Source organism: Nyctibius grandis, chromosome Z (assembly GCF_013368605.1).
Source record: "Nyctibius grandis isolate bNycGra1 chromosome Z, bNycGra1.pri, whole genome shotgun sequence".
Taxonomy (NCBI): Eukaryota; Metazoa; Chordata; class Aves; order Nyctibiiformes; family Nyctibiidae; genus Nyctibius; species Nyctibius grandis.
This window is the reverse complement of record NC_090695.1, coordinates 96,122,590-96,138,833: the sequence shown is the minus strand read 5'-3', so window position 1 is coordinate 96,138,833 and position 16,244 is coordinate 96,122,590. Positions and strand designations below refer to the sequence as shown.

Here is a 16,244-nt window from a genome sequence, read left to right as displayed (position 1 = left end):
CCACCATTTCGATAAGGTAACCCCCAAAGCGCCAGTCTTGATCCTTACCTACGTTCAACCATACCAAAGCCCTCCCTACTTGCAGTTCTCTTTAATTTTTTCTTACTGTATGGATGTAGAAGGAGGGAGATGGTCTGCATGTGGCAAAGGTGACCAGTGGACCCCTGTCTTGCAACAGGAGCAGCATTCCTCAGTGGCCTGGGGTGGTAGGATGGCTTTTCTTCTCGTGATCCAGGCAGGATTCTCCCCTCAAAACTGAACAGAGGTCAGTGATACAATGTGAAATATTCCGGTTTGTTTTGCCGTTGTGGTTGGGTCATGGCAGAAATGACTGTTGCTACTTAGGAATGACTCCTGGGTCTCCAGCAGACCCCTGGAGATGAGGTAGCTTGTGCTTTTTCATTTTTTGGCTTCTACAGAAAACAGGCTTGCAACATCTCTGGTTTGTAGACAAGTCATGCCATGCAAATACTTGAACAGTGCGCTTAATTAAACTTGTTGGGTGCCCTGCTGAAGCGAGGGGGGAAGAGGGGAACCGGTCTTCCTAATGAGTGTTTGTAAGCATAACAGAAAGGGAACTGCTTGCCTGGGGATTTCGTAACGCCGAGGGTTGCAGCGTGCTCTTCCCGTTGCGATGGGACCTCACAAATATTTTCAGGGTTCAAGGTGTTTTTAGTCTCATTTTCCCTGCCTCTTGCTGGGTCTCACGTGATTGTGCAGAAGCGAGCCTGTCTTGCTGGATCACCAGCTTTGGTTTCAGAGCTGATGTGGGTGGAGAGGCTGCCCTTGGAACTGCTAATTCAGTTTAGCTTCAATGTCTGCAGATCCGAGAGGGGGGTCCTCTTGTTCCAAAGTGTTTCCAAGTCCTACATTTTTGTGTGACTATTAAAAAAAAAATTAATTAAAAGAGATCATATGACTTAAACGAAAATTAAATTACAGATTAAACAACTCGTCTAATTAGAAGACAAATGTGTCCTGAGTTACCCTTGTTTGGCAGGATATTGCAGCGCCGCTGTGATTAACCTGCCCGGCCTCCCTCAGGAGTTCAGGCGGCCGATGGGCTTTGGTTGAGATTAGACTGGTCTGGGGGTGAGCAGGCACTGTGAGTGATGGCCTGGGATCGCTGTGTCCCCCCTGCCGTGCTCCTCGCTGGGGCTGGCGGGTTTGCAGGGTGTGCGTTGGGCATTCCTCTGTTATTCCAGAACCTCAAGGCTGGTGTGGTCCTGCCTGCAAAATACCCCCCTTCATTCACACAGTGACCTACAGGGATGTGGCAGTGTATACCTGGCAAGGGCTGAAGCTGGTGTTTTCCCCCATTTCAAGGTGTGCTTTGGGTAAGAGACACTTTTGATTCCTGCAGCCTCTGCCCGATGGTTTTGGACGTCACTGCATCTCCTTCCCAGTGTCCTCATCCCTCCCTGCAGCCCTGGGGAGGCACATCGCATCCACCAAAGCTGCAAGGCCAAACAGCCTTAGCAGGGCTTGAAAAACCACCCCCACGTTGCGGTTTTGAAGCTTCTTTGCCACCTCCGCCCCGAACGGAAGCCCAGGCCCAACTGGTGTTAGGCTGGGCTCATGGATGCTTTAGGTACGGGAGGGGAAGGAAACGTCATCTGGGGGCTCTGAAAGAGGAATCAGTGAGTTGCTGGCACATCTATTTCCCTGGTTAATTTTCAGTACTTTACTCTGCTTTATTTTGGTGTATACTCATATGCTTGGTATCTTTTTTTTTTTAAATAAATTATTATTTTGAACTGGCAACGGAATAGCTTTTGTGGTGCGGGGGGAAATCCAGTGACATCCAGCACGTGTCTGCACTGGAGCTCTGGTGTAAACTCTTCCATCACACTGCACTTCTCGGTGGTTTTGGCTTTTTAAGATGTGGTGCAATGCTCTTTCTCGCCGGGAAGTTTCAGCAAGGCTGCTGGTAGCAAAGCCATCGGCTTTGGTTTTACCACTAGCTTATTTTAGCGTAGCAAACGAGCTGCAGATGGCTCACTGTCACGTTGGGGAGGTTGGAAGATGGAGGTTAGCGGTTCAGAGGGACATTTTCAGTTTATCTGCCGTAGATGCTATAGCTATAAATATAGGGCTGGCTGCTGTGGCTCTTGCGCTGCGTGGCTCGGTTCAGGGGCTGCAAAGCCGTCCCCTTGCTGTCTGCACAGAGCTCTTGGGCAGCAGGTAAGAGGTAACTCTGTACCACATAGGCATTAAAACAATAAATCATCTGAACTTCTGAGATTTCAAGGAGGTCAGGTATCATTTTGCTTTCATTTCTCTTTGCTAATTCCCCAACACTTTTGATTTATTTTTGTTTTACTATGGCCAGTTGAAGCTAGGAGCACCTTACTTTGGGGTTTTCCCCTCGTTTGGCTTTAATTTCGCCGGCAAAGCAAGCTGTACTTGCCCAATTTCTGAGGGTGTATTTGTACCTAAACTAAAGCTGTTTACCAGCACAGCTGCTCTGCTCAGACACTTCACCTTCTCTCATCCCTTGCTGGTGTTATAATGACCTGGAGTGTTAATGTCTGTATGTAGAGACTACAGTTAAAAAGGCTCTAAATTGGAAATGAAGTGTGTTAACGATGCTAAATTACCATCAAAATTGCCATATTGCAGAGGCTCATTAAAAGTGGTTGTAGGTGTGTTACATAAACCTGGGTCTCCACGCAGCTGTGGATGGAGGAGAGGACATCTGTAACAGAGTTCCTCGTGTGATTCCTTCATAACACAATAAAATCTGGGAGATGGTAGAGGGAGAGAGAACCACCAGAAAACCAGGGCAGATCTGGAGGAGGCTTTCTCCAGTTCCTGCCACCCAAAGCCCTGGGTAGGGAGTTGTGTCTGGGGCGGGCTGACGTGGGGGGATTTGTTTATCATGTGGTGGTGCAAGAGGGAAGTTTCAAAATTAACTTCAGTATTTGTTTCTCCTCTCAGTCTTACAATGCATCGTTAGCCGGTACCTCTGCAGATAAGATACCATGGGTTTGTTACACCTTAACCTTCTTGATGTCGTGCAACCCCTTGAGTGACCTTTCAGAGTTATTCTTTAAAAATCAGATTGCTTGTCTTGAAACCTAAATCTGTTCCTCTCCTACGGTCTCTATTGTTTCTACCGGTTCCCCTGTTATTTAGCCCTGCTGGATTTCATCATTTCGAGTTCCAGCTAATGGGAGCAGCATCCCTTTTATGCGAGGCTGTGCGTAGGATTAGATGGATAACCCCTGAGATCCCTCTGCTGAGCGGGGTAAGGCAGCCTGCACTGGGCAGAGGTGCAGGAGGGTCAGCTGCTGGGCGCTTTGAACTAGGCTGCTCGTATTTAATTATTTACGTTGGCTGGGAAGGCACATAGCTATTATCTGCAATCAGTCCAGCAGATCTAGAAACTGTGATTAACAACTACAGAGGTGTTTCTAGGAGAATGCACTGAATTTCTCTTAACTTTCTGCCATAGGAAGGAGCAATATGACCTCAGGTATGCTGATTTGGACAACATCTTCGGTGTGAGGTCACAGACTATATTTAACCTGCCTTTATAAAGTGACCAAGCAGTGGTTTCCTCTGCCTGCACTGCAGCCCGACCCAGGTTGGTTGGTGACCACCTCTGGGTAGGTCACGAAGCCAATCCACTCTGGCCGTATCCAGACTTCCCGGTGTGCTGAGCTGGAGAGGTGCTGTGTGCGACATCAGCCTGCTCAGGGCAGGGGACTAGCTTCTGAAAAATGTTATTTTAAGGGGTGAACCTTATCCTTATGAGAAACACTTGTTTCTCAGTTTCAGGGAAGTGATCCTGGTGCAATGAGTGTGTGATGCAAGTACTCCAGTGCCCATTTACACAGCCGAGCTGCTGCCTGCAGCGTTTGATACATTCCTCACATCTCTGGAGCTTGAGAGGAAGTAGCTTTGAAACAAAAATACTTCTTTCAAAACATCCCAAATAATGAAAAAAAAAAAAAACCTTTAAAGTTTTGTACAAGTTCGGATTAAATCATGGTCCTTCTCAATGCAAGAGCCGTTTCTCTTACTCCGATTACACTGTGGTACGTGAGCATGAGATCAGCAGGCAAGTTCTTGTGCTACCCCAGGCATAGGTGATACTGGTGCTGAGCGGCGCTTCTTGTGTGAAGCTGCAGATATTTTTGCTCTACAGGTCTCTAACCACTGCACCCAAACCAGCAGCTGGTCTGGCCTTTTAAAGTCAAGCTCTGGGGAGAGGAAAAGCTTGCTTTGCTTTGGTGTATGTGTTTCAGGAACTTCTGAATTACAGATACGAGATAGTCCTGCTGACTTAGGCAAGCGTGGGGTGGGAGTTACCACGTGTTTCTGGTTCTCAGATTCTGACGCAGATGACCCAAACCTCTGTGGGAACCGGTGCGTTTCTGGAAGCAAAAGGGCATTGCGCATCTCCAGTGTCTTAAGCATGGCGAGGGAGTGCAGTATGCTCAGTTTAACAAGAACACGCTAAACAGGAGGCTGGTTGTTTTTGGTAATGGGATTTAATACCTGGTCATAAAAGCTTTAACCAACCCTCCTGGTGGGTGTTGGATATAAATGCAGATTTTCCTTATCTGGCTTTTAACTCTCCCATCGCTTGTTGGTCTCTGTTTACCCCCTGGTGTGCTCTTACAGCCTAGTCCAAGGCTTGTGCCTTTGCCTTACATCTCCCTGCAGCCTCTCCTTTCCCAGAATAAATCATGGCTGTGCTAAGGAGAGGAGACTTCAGTTTTTCCCTGGGTTTCTCTTAACTTCTCGTCCCCTCCTTTCTGTCCCAGGAGCTGCCGTGTGGCCAGTGGCCGCTGTGCGGCAGCGCTGCCCGGGGAACAGCCTTGCTTGGGGGGGGGAGGACCCAGCACAGCTCCCAGGGGGGAGCAGCAAACCCACCCAGCACCCCCATTCTCCCAGCCCCTTGCTCCTCGCCCCTCCGAGGCACAGTGTTCATTGAGGCACGGCATTCATTTCTCCACACTGCGTGGATTTTGTGCATTTGGGGTTGGTACCTGCTGCCCATCTCACCCGTCGTGTGCGGCGATGCTGGCGGCTGTGGGACCGGAGAGCTGCCGCAGCAGTTCGTGCTGGAAGGAGCGCTCTGTACTGGGCGGTCGGGTACCTGTGGAGTTGGGGTCCCACTTCCCCGTGCTGGGTGTTTGTACATCTCTAAAGAGGGGTCTCTCACCAAAATGAATTGTTTTGGGCTGGATTGTAGCCTCTTTATCCCAGCTTAATGTATAGGAAATCACAGAAACAGCTCCCAGGGAGTTTGCTCGTGAGAGCTTATCCATGCTTAAAGGTTGCATTCGTTTAGCTACTTCTGCATCCATTTTTAGCAAAGGTTAGTGCAGCTTTCTGGACAGCGGAGACTTTGTGGGGAGGAAGACTGTGTGGTTCTTTGTTTTCCCATTAACTCGTCTGGTTGGGGATTGCAGCCCTTTAATTAAACCAGCGCAGTATGGACTGGCCCTGAGGTGCTATTCTAAGGCTGTTGCATTCACATCTGTTTTTGGGTAAAACTTGGCCTGGTTGAGGTTAGCCTGTGCTATTGTGTGTCTAAAAGCAGGAAGAAGCAGAGAATCAGTCACCGGGGCAATGGTTGGACTCGATGATCCCAGAGGTCTCTTCCAACCTGATTGATTCTGTGATTCTGGGGCTCCGTCCCAGCGAGCATCGAAGGGATATGCAGCGTGTTTTAGTTCCCTCACTCCTAGCAGGGAGCACAGCAGCCGCCGTCCCCACGTGTGCGACGGGCAGAGGCCGCCGGAGCGTGCAGCTCGCCCTTGCTGGGGGACGCGGGGAGTGGCACGGCGCAGCGGCGAAAGGATTTAATTAACCAGCATATGGAGAGCTAAGGCAAGCGCTGGACTCTGCTCAGAGCCACCGCTGAGAGCCGGAGGGCGGCGATGACAGCCTCGGCCATCGCCTGGTGGTGTTTAAGTTGAGCTTCCCCTCCTCCCTTCGCATTCTGCTCAATCAGTAAATGGCTTCGTGTAAACTCCTACAGAAGAAGCGAGCACACAGGAATGCCGTGGGCAGCCGGTCCGTGATCTGTATCATCTGATGTTTTTGTCCATGTGGCATTTGTTTGGGTTGAAACCAGGAAAACCAGTGCATCTGCATTGCTGGCAGTGCATACACCAGCCTGACTGTAGCCAAAAGGACATGGAGAGTGGCAGGGAGACGGTGATTATTTGGGTTTTCCCCCCAGCGATACGTGGGCTGGACCTTGGAGAGTTATTTATAGTAGACAGTGGAGTGAAAAAAAAGTTTAGGTTGTGTTTTAAAACTGTAGCATCCGTTGCAAGTAGCAGTAGAAGTGCTGAGGAAGGAGACAGGTTCCTGTGAAACACTCCCTTCTGCCTTTGTTAGGTGCTGGGCCAATTAACAAGGACGTTTAAGGATTGCGATGCCCGTGCTAAAAGCAAACTGGCCGCCCTTAGCCAGGCTGGCCCTGAGCACAGAAAGCTGCGTATCCGCAGTGCTGACCCTGGGAACAAGGGATCCTCCTGAACCCAAACATGTTTGTGTTAATCCCGGCTGCTTCCTGGCGGCCAGCGAGAGGAAACGGAGCCACTACCTCTAACAGATGTACAGTGAGGAGATTAGAGTGTGCGATTAAACACCCTCTCCATCACATCCTCCTCTCCGCCGTCCCAGCCCGGCGCATTAATGGACTGTCCCAGGCTGCCTGCCAAGCTCGGGCAGATGTAACAGGCAGCAGACACTTAATCTCCTCCATCCGTGCCTGGTTTGGAGCCACTCGCTAACGCCAAGGCTTCTGCAAACACGCTGCCCCTCGCGCCGAGAGCGTGAGCTGTGCCTGCCTGTGAGGGGGAGTGGGCTGGGGAAAGGCAGGAGAAACATGGGATTAACACGGTCCAGAAATGATTAATTTAACTGAAAAGCCATTAAAAATAAACCAAAATGTGCTTGACCACATCAGATACCCCTATGTGAGTAGGCCAGGGCTTGCTAGTGGACAAGGCGCTGGAGAAGTTGGGCAGGGTCTTGGTTTTCATGGACTGACTTGCTTCTCGGCTGGTAGGTTTGGAGTAGAGGATTTGGGGGCTGGGATGGGCTTGTTCCCTCTTTGTGTGAGCTTAGGCACTGCCTTATATTGCAGCAGCCAGTCTTGGTGCCAAGCACTGCTCTTACAATAGAAATAATCTAGGCTGGTTGCAAAAAATCTGCCATCCGACTGTCTGTTTAGGTTAATTGATATGGTAATGGCAGAGTATGTTTCTTTATCAAAAAAAAAAAGCTGTTTCTAAAATAAAAGAACCCCCTGTGGAAACTGTAGAGATCAGAATTGTCATCACGTGAGATGTGCAAAACCCTCAGCGGCCGAGCGAGTTGGATTCAAATAAGAGTAAAAATTAAAAGTCATTTTTCTTTTCTCGGGCGAAAGCTGTGACCTCAGTTATGGCGCTGGAGCAGTTGCCTTTGTCTGAACCGTGGGCTTTCTCCCTGCTTTTGTGCAAAGGGGTCCAGCATGGGTTCCTGTAGCTGCCAACAACGTGCCATTGTCTTCGGCAGAACAAGGGGAGAAGTTGCGTCGAGTTTTGGAGAGGAGGTGGCTTGGTCAGGAGCAGCACCAGGAGACACTCGGAGCTCGGGAGCCACGGGGACATCTCCCTCATGGGGTGCGTTGGAACAGGCAGGCAGAGCTGCCCGTGGGTTTGCAGCTCCCTGTGGCCAACACGTCTTGGGAGGGCTCCCAGAAACGCACAGCTGCGATGGCCCTCGCTGTGCAGCGGTCACCAGGACGCGGGGAACCGGATCCCTCCTCTCTCACGCCATCCCGGCGCGTTTGGGAACATGCGCTGCCGTGCCTCTTCCCTTCCTCCTCGCCTGCGCAGGAATCCCTTTTCCCCGGTATAGGAGACAACTGTTTGGCACATATCAGCCGCCTCAGCTCGAGGGAGAGCGTTGTTCTTCAGATAGCCGCAGCGTGCAGAGTGAGGATGGTGGCAGTAACAAAAGGCGAAGGGAATGGCGTGGTACGACCATATAAGCAGCACCATCTGCTTCGGAAGGGCATCACTTCTAATTCGGCAGCGAAGGGGGCTCCTGGAGTTAAGTAATTGGGAATGGTCGGCTCCTGGCTGGAAAGTGTGCCAACCCTTCTGGCAAAAAGCTGTTAAATCTTTGTTGCTGGCGTGTGAAAGTGGTTCGGTGTGGCAGGGCTCCAAAGACTGTTTTTAACCCTTGATGTATGTTAAAAAACAAACCCCTACAGCACTTTTGATGTTGGAATGGCATGTGGCTGGGTGTCGAGAATAAAAAGGGGAAGGTGGGTCCTCATCGAGGTATGTGAACAGCTCCAAGTCTGATCCTCCCGCGCCGATAAGAGCCAGACCTGGCCTGCCAACAAATGCACACAAAATGGTGCCTGTTTTAACGGCTTTAGCAGGAAAACGCAGGGTATGATGAATGATTCATGAGGATGAATAGAGCCAAGGCATTTACTGCCCCTTAAAACCAGTGCCTGCCTGCCGAAGGGTGCATTTGCAACGTGAGTGATCACAAAATTCTCCGCAGAGCTTTTGGGACACAGTCACAGGCTTGGCACTCCTCTTGCTCCAGCCCTTACCCTGCAGTCTGCAAACACGTCCGGCGTAGCAGCCAGGGCGAGGAGTCTTTAATTCTCCAGATGAAAGCACAAGCTGTTACGCATCTCCCAGCAAGCACAAATACAAACAAGTCGACGTTTTGCCCCCCCTCCTAGGGCTGGCTTCCTTGGAAGCTTTGGTCTTCGTCCTGTTTGTCTGACTTGCGATCAAAAGTGTTGCTGCCTACATGTGTCTTTAAGCAGTTACTTCTATCCTATCTCGTATAAACGTCCAATTTCCTCATTAAAATAAAATGAAGGTAATGCAAGCGGGAAAGATCTGCCTCTGCAGTCGTCGTCTTTCGCTAATAGTGTGACCAGAGCTGGGCAAAGCTCTTTTGGGACCTTCTTTGGTGTGGAGGGGAAGAGGATGCTTCACAGAGTTTTCCTGCCAGGGGGAGAAAGTTGGATTTAAAAGCCTGAGCCCCAGCCATCCTGAAGATGAAACAGTTGGATTGTGAAACGTGTACTTTTTCCAAGTTTTATTTGGATGTTTTTTAATCTTCCTCAAATTAAAGGAAAATCTCTTGTTTGACCCAAAACAAAATTATGTTTTCTTTGGCTAGCCAACCAAAAAAAATGAGCTCTGTCCCCAGTGTTAGTCCAAGTTCCCTTGCCAATAGTGCCTCCACCGCTCTCCTGCTCCACGCAGCTTTACCAGTCGTGGATTAGAGCCTCTTTGCTAAAGAGTTTACAAAAACAGGAGGGTTCAGTCACTTGCTCTAAGTTTAGTTCAGCTATTCTGGTTAAATTCGTATATATTTGTTCACATTCCACCTCTGCTTTATGGACGTTTGTCCACATCCTGCCTTTTTAATCTGTTTACTCACATAAACTGCTTTAACTTTATTTTGTGAGGTTTTACAAAGCATAATATGGATTTGCTTGTGTGCACAGTGAGGCAGTTTTTGATGCAGCTGCAAGGTTTCCATTGCCTGCTGAACTAGAAGCCCTTTGTATGAAGGTGAAGGATTTTGGTCAGGAAACAGATGAACTTGATGTCCTTTAGCACCATGTTTTCATCTCCCTTCAGGGAAGTAACCAGAGAACCTGGTAGCTGTTCCGTGAGTTTTAGGTGAACTAAGATTTACAGGCTCATTTGTACAAGGGTTCTTGTGCCTTGGAAAAACCCTTGGCTCCTGTTACTCGTGGGCTTATTCTGCTCTCCGGTGGAGGACAGACCTGCAGACCTCTATACCGTACTGCCAGCCCCATCCTCAACTGAGAACCTGCAGCGTGGTGGGGGAAGAAATGGGAATTTTTCCAATTCCTAATGGTGTTAGTGGTGTGCTGGGTCTTTTCTTCCTTTAATGCTTGTTATCCTCCTCAGGAGACTTGTCGGAAGTGCCAGGGATTGTGGAAGGAGCACATGAACCTCACCTGCGAGCAGCTGGCTGAGAAGGATGATATCAAATACAGGACATCCATGTAAGTAAACTCCATGACCAGGCAAAAACGAGGGATTGGATGAACTCGTAAAGGTGAAAAACCCCCTGTGTTCTTGTGGCTATAACAGAGGCCCTAAAGTTCTGCTGGTTGTCGCTGCCTTCTGTCAGGGAGGTCCTAGGGACGTCAAAGCTGAGGGGTCAGAAGGCTCCCAGGATGGGATTTCTTTCTGTGAAAGATACTTGGCAGCAGATCCGGCTGGTAATGCGAGAACGTGGGAGAGTTGTCACCAGAGCAGCCTGCTCCTCTGGCTAGCCCCGTGTCTCGCAGGCTGGCACCTGGTCCTTCTCAGAGGTGAGAAACCCCCATTAGTGTTGCTTCGGGGGAAGAAGGGAGGTGTTGCACAGAGGCAAAGAAGTGTATTGAGTCACAGTAAGTCGTTATTACCCTTTGAAAATCTAGACTGGTGACGACACATGGTTTGCTCAGCTACTGCTTTCTGGCTTTGTGGGAGGGGATGTGTTTTCTTACAGAAGCTTGTCTCTGTTCCTAACCAGTTTGTAGGAATCGTTACAGAATGGAGTCACATTTTTAAATACTCAGGTGTCAATCTTGAATGTTTCCCTAAAATCTTTTGAAGTTTGATCTCTCTCGTTGCTACAGTAAATGACAAAATCCTCTGCCTTTAGGAAATAAGGGAAGGTTCATCCGTGGAGCCGCATGTCTGATGCAGTTAAATGGGACTTGCCCACATTGCCCAATCCTTTCCCCTCTGATTTAGAGTCTGTCTGGCGTGAGGAGAGGTTGGAAAGCTCCACTGCTGGGAGGCTGAATGACTGTTGCTTGCTCATCCTGCAGGTCCCTAATTCAGAACAAAATCTTTACGGATTTGACTCCTTTCCCTGTAGGAAAGAGGGGTGAGAGGGAGGAGGAACGAGTTGTCATGTCCCTAATAAGGAAAAAAATCAGTTTCAAAACCTTTAGTGGGGACGTTGCTGTGGATAGATGAGTCTTACTGCCTGATACAATAAAAGCTTCCTTTTGAAGCCCTGCGTAAGGAAAGGGAAGCACAGCTGGGGTTCAGGCCAAACTTCCTGCCTCGCTCAAAGTTTCCAAAAAAAAAACCTGCATCAGCAGCATCCTGTTGAGCAGCGGAGGGAAGAGCAGCTGCAGCTCAGAGGAAAGTCAGGCTCAAGTTGGTGTTTTTTTCATCTCTATTTTTAGCATATCTCCAAATGCCTGGGTGTGGGTCACGCCAGGTATAACTGCGTGGGAGCTTTGGGTAGCTGCAAGGCAGCTGAAGGTCCCACCTCGCCGTTCCCTGCTCCTCCGGTTGTTCTGACGCGGGGCAGTTTGTGGGGCTGCGCTGTACCCTGGTTTGCTGCTGTGATCCTCCTCAAAAATACCTCCCTGTCATCTCCAAAACAGACACTGACTTTGCAGGTCCCCTAAAGCAGTTGGGTGGAGAGGGCTGGCTGAGGGAGATCATTGCCCACTGTGGGGTCAGCACAGCCGGAGCGCTGTGCTTCCCTCAATGAAAACACAATCTCTTTACTCGTCCGTCATCAGATTTCACTTCTAGGTTGTGAATTAAACTGTAACATGATCTCCAGTGGTCAGAAAATTGGTCCTTAGGATGACAACTTATATTCTTAAGTCTTTTAATTAAATGACCGAGGCCTTCCTCCCTTTCTGTGCTGCCCGGAGCTGAGCCTTTGCACTGGCACGTGTGTTGCTGCCAGGATGTCTCTGGGGGACAGGGACTGTGCTTTGTCCTGGGTTCCCATTTGTGCTCTGTTAGAGTAAAACCCATCTCTTGAACCTAAAGCCACAACCTCTGGAAAAATGTATGTAGGGAATCTTAAGAGAAGGGGGAAAGCCCAGTCTCCGGGGGGAAAATGTGATTCTTTTTCAGTTCCTGATTTAAATTTAACAAAAACCAAATAAATCTGGAGCGTAGCAGACAGGGCTGGAAAAAAAAATATATAGTCGTGGCAAGTCTGTAGCTGGAGCAACAGGCAAACATAAAACTAGCTGGCAGATGACAGCCAAGGGTTTGCTTTTCCTGAACTTTATCTCCCGGGCCGTATTTCTCCACAGCCAAGTCAAGCATCCACGTGCCCTTTGGCCCTTCGACTTACAGCTTAAAATTCCTCCCAAGGCAGAGCCTGGCGCTGCGGCGCTTTGGCTCGCGTGGAGAGCAGGATCGGGTCTGCAGCGTGCAGCCAGCGATTGACTTTCTTTCACTTAATTTGTTCTTGAGTTGTCATGGGTTGGCTCCAAGTGGAGCTAAGCCCAGACCTCCTTGGAACAGCGGTGGACCATGGGGACGGCGTAGGAGGAAAGAGGAGGGGGAGAGGTGCACTGGGAATGGGGGTTAAAGCATCGCTGGGATAGCGTAATAGTAATTTTACTGCAGGCTGATGACTGCAAACATCCCTTGTCTAATTCTTCTCCCTCCCCTTGCGTTGCAGAGAAGAGAAAATGACAGCTGCCCGCATTAGAAAATGCCACAAGTGTGGGACCGGCCTCATTAAATCGGAGGGTTGCAACCGCATGTCCTGCCGCTGCGGTGCTCAGATGTGCTACCTCTGCCGCGCTGCCATTAACGGCTACGACCACTTCTGCCAACACCCCCGCTCGCCCGGGGCTCCCTGCCAGGACTGTGCAAAGTGCTCTCTCTGGACAGATCCCACAGTAAGTAACGAAGGACTTTTGTGAATGATTCACGCCCTGATTTCAATTACCATTCAATGCCAGCACATTGAAATACACGCCTTCCACCAGAGGAAAACGGCTGGTTTTAGGCAGCACAACTTTTTTTTTCCTTTCCCAAGGCAGCTAAAAAACACACTGGAAGGCTACATCAGCACAGAGTCACATCTAACCGCAGCTTGGAAGGAACTGGTGTTGCTGGAGGGAAAAACAGCTCCTGTTAGACAAGGGCTTTGGCTGGAAGTGCTCTGAGCGCTGTTCTGGGGAGCGGGGCTTGTGGAAGGAGCTGGTGGGGAGCGTGTGCTGGCCCCAGGCGTGGTAGCAAGCGTTGGGATTGGGACTTGTTCCTAGTTTTGCAGCTGAGATGCTGTTTGGTACGGCTTTGCATCTGGAGGCAAGGAGAGTTGTGTCTTTTTGGTGCCCAGATCATCCGACGGCTGGCTCTGCGAGTCCCCTCACAGAGAGGGACCCGCTGAGAAAACCGCCTGCAAGGCAGCGGTCCAGAGCTATGGCTGGGTCCGTTCTCACGGCTGTTGTCAACAGCTGCAAAGGGAGAATTGAAGCATGGACTGAGCTGTAAGGGAAGCTGTAGTAACTTAATACAGCTTGGAGCTGTGACAAGCATGGGAAAACTTAATGCAGCGTCTCTGTAAATAGATGTCTTCAATACCACAAATCCAGCAGGAGTGTAGGTAGGAGCAGGAGTTGGATTTCCTGATTTCAGCAATCTGGAGCAACGTGAATGTGGATCTGCCTTCCCAGGGCTTGTCTGAGCTTCATTTCTCCCAACACTTCTTTGTCTTGGGCCACTGCAGCTTGCCAGGCTGCTCCCGGCCCCTCTTTCTGCAGGGGGTGTGCACAATCCTGCACTTGCACGGGGCCAAGGAAAAGCCACTCTAAAGCTCTCCCTTCTACCTGCAGCCTCTTGGGGGATCTCCCAGCAGTGTCCCAACCAGCATAAGCTTCCTAGTCCTCTGCTTGCCTGCTTTTATTCCCTGCATTATCCTGTCAATGTGAGGTGTTAAACTAAACACAGACACCTTCTAGGCACCCCTGTGGTGTTTCCGACACCTGGCTGTGCGCTCCCTGGATTCCTGTCCCGCTCCTCCTCGGTTTCCACCAGGATGCGATGCAGGATTCGGCAGCGCCCGCATCCTTTGTTCCCGTCAGGCTGCTGATTGTGCTGGCTGATGGCATTTGTTCAGAGCCAGAGAAAACATGAGGCCTCTCTCAAAAAGCTCGTACTGTACTTTAAAATAAATTAATAAATAAGCAGCACAAAGAGGGCACTGTCACCAGGCCCTTTCCAGCTCTCTAATTAACCAACGTTGTAGCAAAGAAAAATTTCCCACCGTCAGCAACGAGTTGGCACTGCCTGCTCTTTTTTTTTCCTTTTTTTCTGGATGACGGAGCATTGGTGGGCTGGGGAGGTGAAGCTGGGTGATTGGCCTCGCTGCAGTGCAAAGAATAACGTGAAACTCGACTGTTGGCTTCTAAGGCTGAAGTGATGGCTACCTGTGTGCATTGGCCCCCTCCGTTAAGGGGCTTAGTGACACTAACCCAGCCCCACCTGGGTGATCTGCACTTTTGTATGGGACACCTAAGCAGGAGGTAACATGGTAGGTGAGAAGAGGGGGAGCGAATTTGAATCTTGACATGGGGATATGAGAGAGCAAAAGGCCGTTGTATCAGTAGTGTCTTGTCCTTTGTCAGGGACAATGCCCATCCGAGGGGTTACCCCATCCCGGCTCTGCTGGCTGCTGCGTTGGCATCTTCTCATGCCTTTCTCAACTCTTTTTTTACTTTTGACTCAATTTCTTCTGTTCTGCTGAAGTCGGCAGACAGCTGATGCTGTGCATATGAGAAGAGAGTATCTGCTGTGGGCTTGCACGTGTTTGCAGCCATGCTCTGCGTGCGTGCAAGTACAGGGAAGACAAGACTGGGTCGTCTCGTCACCTGTGGAGTTTGCAGCCCATCGCTTAGGAGCTGCCGCTCCCCTGCCTGGGTTAGGCTCTGCTGCACAATGGGGAGGGCACATGGGTGGCACCAAAGCCTGGCTTCCAGAGGGTGACGGGATGTTTTTGTTTTGATTTCTGATATATTCATGAACAGCCTCAACTAGAACCGTCTTCACAGCAGACCAGTGGCGTGGTCGCAGTACCACAGTCTTGTCCATTTGCGTTTTGCAGATCTAGACTTCAGCTTTCTGTCAGACCTAGGTAATCCTTTGTGAAGGATCTGGTTTGGGTCTAACTCCCTGTTATTTAGAGCAAAATTCAGGTCCCTTTAAAATAGGGAACCTTCATTCTTTTCCAAATGTTTAACGTTTTCTGAGTCTGAACTGATTCTTGCGAAAGTAGAAGTGAACCTATTCATTAGCTTGGGTTAAAACCAAATTAAAGGCAGTCCTCTAGGAACTGCAGCGTCTGTTAGTCTTTGTCTCAAATGATCTTGAGAGAGTAAAGCAGGAGCTTCAAAATTTCCCATAATAAAAGGTTAGTTAAAATTTTGTCCCTGTGCTGTAATCAGACTTGAGTCTAGTTTAAAAGCATCGGTGCAGTATTTGCTGGCTCAGAGACGAGCTGCACTCGGGCTGTGGGAGCAGCTGCCGGGGCAGCAGGCAGTGATCGCTGCATCGCTGTGTTTCTGCTGGAGCTGGTCGGCGCCCGGCACCTCTGCAGGGTACGGACGCGTGCCGGGGGCTCTTGGCAATAAGCCGCTTGGCCAAAAGTCCTCGTGGGCCTGTTCTGCAGCCTGGTGCGAGCTTTGGCTCAGCTCGCTGAGATGTTGCTGGCTGCAGGAGGGGCTGATGCAATATCGCCTGAGACAAAGCTCAGGAGAGAGCGGTGAGAATTGGCTCTGCAGACAGCAGGCTCTGGGCCTTGGGGGCTGTGTTTTCCCTGATTTCTAAATATCTGTAGCAAACCTGAGGCTGATGTGTGTGTTTTAGCTGGTTTGTACAAATCCCGTGATGCAATTTGACTAACACGTTTTGACTGCTTTGGTAAACCGGGTTCTGCTCTCGGATTATTTTTAATTTAATACTCATCTTTGGACTGTCAATAATATTGCGTAGCAGCTTTTTTTGGCTTTCAAGTTTAAGATGTTTTCAGTAAACTCTTAAAACCCTCCCAAAGGCCCATCATTAAAGTTCAAAGCAGAAGACTAATCATTATAAGGTGTTTGCAATTATCCCTCCTTCTGGTGTTATAAACAGACGATGTTGAGCGAAGACTGTGTAAAACTTGAAATGCATTAAGGAAATGCATGAAGTACACAGCACTGCCTGTAGGATTGGCAGCGGGGGAAGCACCCCTAAACGTAGGGTGTTGGGTGTCTTTTTATCGTGCTATAAAATGCCTTAATCATAAGCATACGGTTAATCCACAGTATTTGCAGAAAGCCGTCGATATGGAATGCCTGTTGCTAAAATAACTCTGCATTTGTGAAACGCCAGCGTGTGCTTGGTCCCCGTCCTGGCCCCCCTTTTCCTGCAGCGCTGCGGATGCCCCGTTCCAGTTACAACACAGCCTGCTTT

General features: G+C 49.6%; 1 protein-coding gene across 3 annotated transcripts in view; it reads left to right on the top strand.

Annotated features, from left to right (window-relative positions):
- RNF216 (ring finger protein 216) overlaps nt 1–16,244 on the top strand; it is an 80,567-nt gene that overhangs the window by 55,009 nt on the left and 9,314 nt on the right. For all 3 annotated transcript variants that reach the window (XM_068423425.1, XM_068423423.1, XM_068423424.1), the window contains 2 exons: nt 9,936–10,033; nt 12,466–12,688. In XM_068423425.1, coding sequence (XP_068279526.1) covers nt 9,936–10,033; nt 12,466–12,688 — 321 coding nt within the window. The remainder of the gene's footprint in view (nt 1–9,935; nt 10,034–12,465; nt 12,689–16,244) is intronic.